Source organism: Hyperoodon ampullatus, assembly GCF_949752795.1.
Source record: "Hyperoodon ampullatus genome assembly, chromosome: 4".
Classification (NCBI taxonomy): domain Eukaryota; kingdom Metazoa; phylum Chordata; class Mammalia; order Artiodactyla; family Ziphiidae; genus Hyperoodon; species Hyperoodon ampullatus.
The window spans coordinates 92,377,958-92,383,957 of NC_136917.1; the positions used below are offsets into that span (position 1 = coordinate 92,377,958).

Genomic DNA, 6,000 nt, shown 5'->3' on the forward strand with positions numbered 1-6,000 from the left:
GTTCAAATCCTAACTCCATCTTTCATTAGCTATGTGACTGTGGGCAAATTTATTTAATATCTCCAAGTCTCTGATTCCCAGTTGTAAAGGGGTATATTAACTAAAAGGGTTTTTGGGAAATTAAATATAATAGTGTATATAAAACACTTATTACAATACCTGGCATAATAAGTGCTCAATAAATGTTAACTATTATTATTCCCTAAATAACAATATTTTAATAAATAAGCAAAAGGGTAACAATCATCAGGCATAGCTTTAGCATTTAACTATAGTATGCTACAGTGTATCTGTGAAGACACTGTATTTTGTTTCATTATCAGAATAGTTAGTAGAGGAAGGAAGTGTTAAAGCCTACTGAAGTTAAAAAAACAAAAACAAAACAAAGAGCTATGGTCAGTTAAAAAAAAGATTTATTCCTAAATTCCTCTTAGCTTTTAACATTTAATTATAAGTACTCTATACCAAGAATCAATGGGCCACAAATCACAAACCCATCTAGTTTTATAGACTCTAAGAATTCATCACTTACTGTAAAGATGTCTCAATGTCTATGGTTTGGAGCCTTCTAACACAATTCAGGAAATAAGAAACGCCTATATAGTCATTACCCTGCTTTTGTTGCTGTTAAAGAGGCAGCATGTGGGATATGACCTTAGGTAGTATCTAGTTTTTACAAGCAAATAACTAGCTTTAACTTAATAAATAGGAAGAACCATGTGATAGTAAGGGAAGAACATCTTACCATCAAGGATAAGCAAATTTTAAGATTCTCTAAAATGAATGACTTCAGTCTGTAAAGAAGACCAGGGACTTGACTTCTCTATGAAATAACGAAAATCAATATAGTGTATGGAGCACAAAAAGTCTTAACCTGCTCCATCCCCTTCCTGCTGAACACCTAACTAAAGTGAGACTTTAACACACCTGGAGGCTACATTAGTTTGGTAACAAAACGATTTAATATGAATACATTTATAACTGAGTGCATATCTTTTAAATTAGAGCTCTTAATGAAAATTAACTTAATTCACAGATTCTTAGGTTATAAATTTTCAGACATACACTTAGTAACTTTTGATTAGTGGACTTTACTTTGAAGAAATACTTAAGCTTAATTGATATTTCAGTTTGATTTATAAAAGATAGCAAGACAAATATAAAATTCAAATATTAAGTTCTTAAGAAATAAAGCATGAATATGTATTGAGGAATGATAGACCATCTTCTGTATGGCAAAACATATGGGCTTATAATATTTAAAAAATCAAGAATTTGTCCTAAGCAACTTACAGTTGTAAACAAAGACATACATTCAAAAAGTTCATCACAACCTTAGTTTTAATAGTAAAAATTGGAAACCATCTAACTTTTAGGATATTGGTTAAGTATGATATAGTACATCCACAGGATGATATACTATGACACCATTAAAAATCAGGTTTTTGACAAATGATATAGAAGGGGAAAACCTCTTGATGTAATTAGGTTAAAAATTAAATATAAAATTACATATACACTATAACACTAAATGTGTTTTTAAAAAATACACACAGAAAAAAAGATTGAAAGAAATATATCAAAATGTTAATATCACTTATCTGTGAGACTAGGTGAGTTTAATTTTATTTTTCTATTTTATCTATTAGTTTTATAGTTAGAAAGGATAAAGAGGTTTCCCTCTCTGTTTTACTACCTTTAGAATGAAAAGAAATAAGACAATCACACAAAGGCCAGTTTTCTACTGGTTCATTCAAAATAACATCTTCTTCAAATACTACTACTGTGATATATTTAAATAAGGAGACCCGTTCAAGAATTTCCTTCATTGGTTTGGATTTGGATTTCTTTGCCATGGAACATATTCCAACCATAATCTGCCTTTCCGGTGGCTAAAACAGAAAGAAAACAAAAAATCAGGTTGACTTGATAACAACTCCAAAGTACAGCTATCTTAAATCTCTGTCAAAAGTACATAAAGCATGTGATGAATCAATAAAAGTGACACATTACCCAAACAGGCATTTTTCAAGATTATATTGTTATAATACTTAATAATAATAGTTTTCTACAAAGGTCTGGAAAAATTTTTTTAACGCTTCAGAACACTGTTACTACTTTCATTCAGATTTCAAACTTAAATACTTCCTTAACTGTCTCTAGCGTTTATTTGCTAAATAACAATTTAGCAAAGTGTTAAATTGCTAAAGGAGCAAATAAGGCCTAAAGGGCCAATAGGAGTGAGATAAAGAATTCTCTTGCCTAAAATAAGATATTTTCACTACAAAGCTATGCAGTGTTAAAATATTTTTGTAGATTGAATTTAAATATGAGTTGGTCACCAATGACAACTTAGAAGGAAATTTTGGAGAAAGCCACACTGCTAAACAGAGGTGTCTATGCTCTTTGACACCCCAATCTTCGTACTCAACATTCCTAGTTTACGGTGTTGCTCATCTCTGGCACCCTTGCTACAGCTCAAAGGCCATGATTCAGCCTGAAATTTAAAACGCAGAATATAGAAACAACTTATGAGTAGCTCATGGGTTTATAAAATTACTCAAGATTCATTCTGAGGTCTTTGCTTTCAGGTACTTTGAGAGTTTTATCAAATATAAAGCTGTGTCCAGTTTTCCATTTCAGTTCTTCTCTCTTCTATATTTATTTATTTCATACGACATTATAATCTGGGCCCAAAAGTGTTTTACTAGACTTTCTCTTATTATAAATCTAAAAATAAAACAGGGCAACATCTGAATTCTTCTTCTTCTTTATGCTTAGCATTATTCCTCTCACTCATATGAAATTTAGAGTTCAAATTGGTATTGGATTTGATGTTACCATCAAAGATTGTAAATCCTAACCTCCCTGGGATCTGCTGTCTTTCACCCTCTGATCATCTACTTTTATGTTCCCTTATTCAATTCTTTCCTGATCAAAAGCCTCGGCATAGCTCATTATGATGTTCCTTAAGTAGATTTCCCTAGACAACAAGAGTACTCAACCTAACGTCTTTGATACCTTAACAGAACGACCTGGAACAAATCATTTTATCAATCTACAGGTCCAATGAACCAAATCAAGCTCCTCAAAATGTGAACTCAACTTAATTAGTGCCAATATTCCAAGAACTATGCTAAGCACTGAAGAGTTACATATACAGAAACTACCTGTCATCAAGCATTCTGAATCTAACAGGAAACACAGTAATCATACAGTACATAGTGATACACAGAATAGAAGTATATAGTCAAGGTACAGAAATGGTATTGAGGAAAAAATGTTCAAGTTTCTCATGGGGAAAAGAGTAAGGAGAGGGGGAAGACTGAACAACATGAAATCTGAGGTTTTGAAGAATGAAAAATGATTCACAAATTATCCAAAAAGGAGGGGCATTTCACAGAAATTACAGCAAAGAGGCATGGTACAAGATAGAATATGTGGGAAATAAAAATCTGACATTGCTAAAACATAAAAGGTAAAAGAGAAGAGAGACAAGTACAGTTCTAGACATAGGAGAGAGATAAAAATCCTTATATGGAAGAAGACTGGACTTGATTTATCAGTGGTGTTCTCATGTGCTCAGAAGAACTCTAAAGAAAAGGGGTAAGCGTAGCAGAGGCAGAATCAAAAGTACTTTCTAGTCTAAGTCAGTTAGAGAATGTTTTAGTTACTGGACTTCTACATAAGACTTTAGATGAAGAAAAGTTTGGGCTGGTATGAGAAGTTTGAAAACCATCATTTTTTTCTAGGGGTGAGGTGGGGGGGTGGGATAGATTTTAAATGGGTGACAGTCTGATTTTGCATTTCAGATGTATAACTGCACTGTGAAAGGTGTTGTTAAATAACAGTGAAAAAGAATTTGAAGAGTCATCTAATAGCTATTTTTGGTTCATTTTTACTACTTACATCAAGTATAACAGGTTTTTGTTTTAAAACAAAATTCTCTTTTCAATTGGAAATATAAGAAACACATATTTTGTTTGTATTTTAAATAGGTTCTCAAAGTAAAGCAATCTCTAATTGTAAAGGGACAAAAATGATGAGTAATAAAAATGTTGAGCTAACATAACCATAGCAAAATAAACATAATAAATGTGTTACTCCTAAAGATCCAGTATGGTTTACACACATACATACACACACACACCCATAGATACTTGAGGTAGTTTCTCCTAGCCACACAGTTTAGACTTCTGAATAGTTAATAAAAGGGATATCTTCAGGTCAACCACTACTTGTGTTGACAACATGACAAACTTAATGAAGCTGGTTAAGCAGTTCTGCTTTAATACCTTTAAAATTATTTATCTTGATGTATTTGTTGTAGCACTTCTACATACAAGGAACCCTTTTGATTTATGGCCCTGATTACTCTTTCTCCTTGTCACTTTTTCTACCTAACCCTGTGTTATACTAGGCATATCAATGAAAGACACTAAATTAGTCATTATTAAACAACTTAGAAATCTGACCTCCAATTGTCTTTCTTGAAGCACTATAGATTCAGTAATGTTACTAATGACACACAGTATGCTTTTTCAGTTTAAAAATTTCCGACAAATTTCTATGTGAAAAAAATGTCTTAATAATTTAAGACAATGGTATCAATTCCCCTTCACTAAACAAACAAACAACTTACAGATTCATCCTCCTCCTCATCATCTTCATCTGCATGGTGGAAGAAGTGTCGATAATTTCCAGGGTTTATTTCTGTATCCTCAGGTCCAACAAAGAATCTGGGGGCTTCACTCATTTTTATTTCATTTGATATAAATATAACTTAAATGTGATATACTAAAACTGTTTCTAAATAAACAGCATCTGAAAAAAGCATTCTCTCTGTAAGAGCTGACACATGGGTCTGTTGCAGCTTGTTTCTGCTTATACAATCACTTGAAATTGTGACGACAGTTAGTTGGCAAATGTTCATTTGTTCTCAGATATTATTGCTTCATTGTTGATGCAGTTTAAAAAACAAGACAGTGATGCTATTGCTTCAGTGAGTTGATATGGCAATCTTTTTACCTAAAATGCAATTAAAAAATTAATTTTGGAGACTGTACTTCAAAATCACTCATGTAAAAATAACTTTAAATGACACTTGTAAAATCATTACCAATAACTTGATGTATACCTTCAAATGAAAAGAGATTTTTTCCATAAATTTAAGAAATTTAGACTCTCATCTTCAATAATATATATCTTGGCAATTTGACAAACTGATACAAATAACAAAAAAGAGTACACTAAATTCCTCAAGTCTAAAAATATCTAACGAATTAGGAGAAAATCATTCAAATTATAACAATATTACACTAAAAGCTAAATCCCTCGGGCTTCCCTGGTGGCACAGTGGTTGAGTGTCCACCTGCCGATGCAGGGGACACGGGTTCGTGCCCCGGTCCGGGAAGATCCCACATGCCGCGGAGCGGCTGGGCCCATGAGCCATGGCCGCTGAGCCTGCGCGTCCGGAGCCTGTGCTCCGCAACGGGAGAGGCCACAACAGTGAGAGGCCCGCGTACCGCCAAAAAAAAAAAAGCTAAATCCCTCTGCACATAGTTCAGTAATATCTGAATAGAATGGAAAAGGATAAAATATAATGTGGATTTAAAAATCATTAACAACTATACACCAATCTGAAATTACATTAAATCAATTTTTAAAAGGCTTCAATTTGTAAAAGTTCAATTTGCAAACTGGTTTTTTGGGGTACATAACCATTCTGCATTTTGGTCTCACATATAAATCAACAAAACAAGATTAGAATGAAAACAAGATTTCATTATAACAGCAGCTCAAAGTTTTAGAGTCACAAACTCTTTTGCAATATTTTATAATAACCATAAATGGAGTATAACCTTTAAAAATTGTGAATCACTGTATTGTACACCTGTAACTTACATATTATATGTCAACTATACCTCAATTAAAAAAAATAAAGATAAAGCCTAAAAAAAACCCAAAAAACCTGTGGCAAATCTACTAAAATCTATGGAT

At 32.6% G+C, this 6,000-nt stretch overlaps 1 protein-coding gene across 14 annotated transcripts in view; it reads right to left on the bottom strand.

Annotated features, from left to right (window-relative positions):
* Nucleotides 1-4,756, bottom strand: part of PPIP5K2 (diphosphoinositol pentakisphosphate kinase 2) — a gene marked incomplete at its 5' end in the record, with an annotated part of 70,509 nt that extends 65,753 nt beyond the window's left edge. For all 14 annotated transcript variants that reach the window (XM_079703541.1, XM_079703537.1, XM_079703546.1 and 11 more), the window contains 2 exons: nt 1,697-1,892; nt 4,643-4,756. In XM_079703541.1, the coding sequence (XP_079559667.1) occupies nt 1,697-1,892; nt 4,643-4,756 (310 nt within the window). The remainder of the gene's footprint in view (nt 1-1,696; nt 1,893-4,642) is intronic.
* Between the last annotated feature and the right edge of the window lie 1,244 nt (nt 4,757-6,000).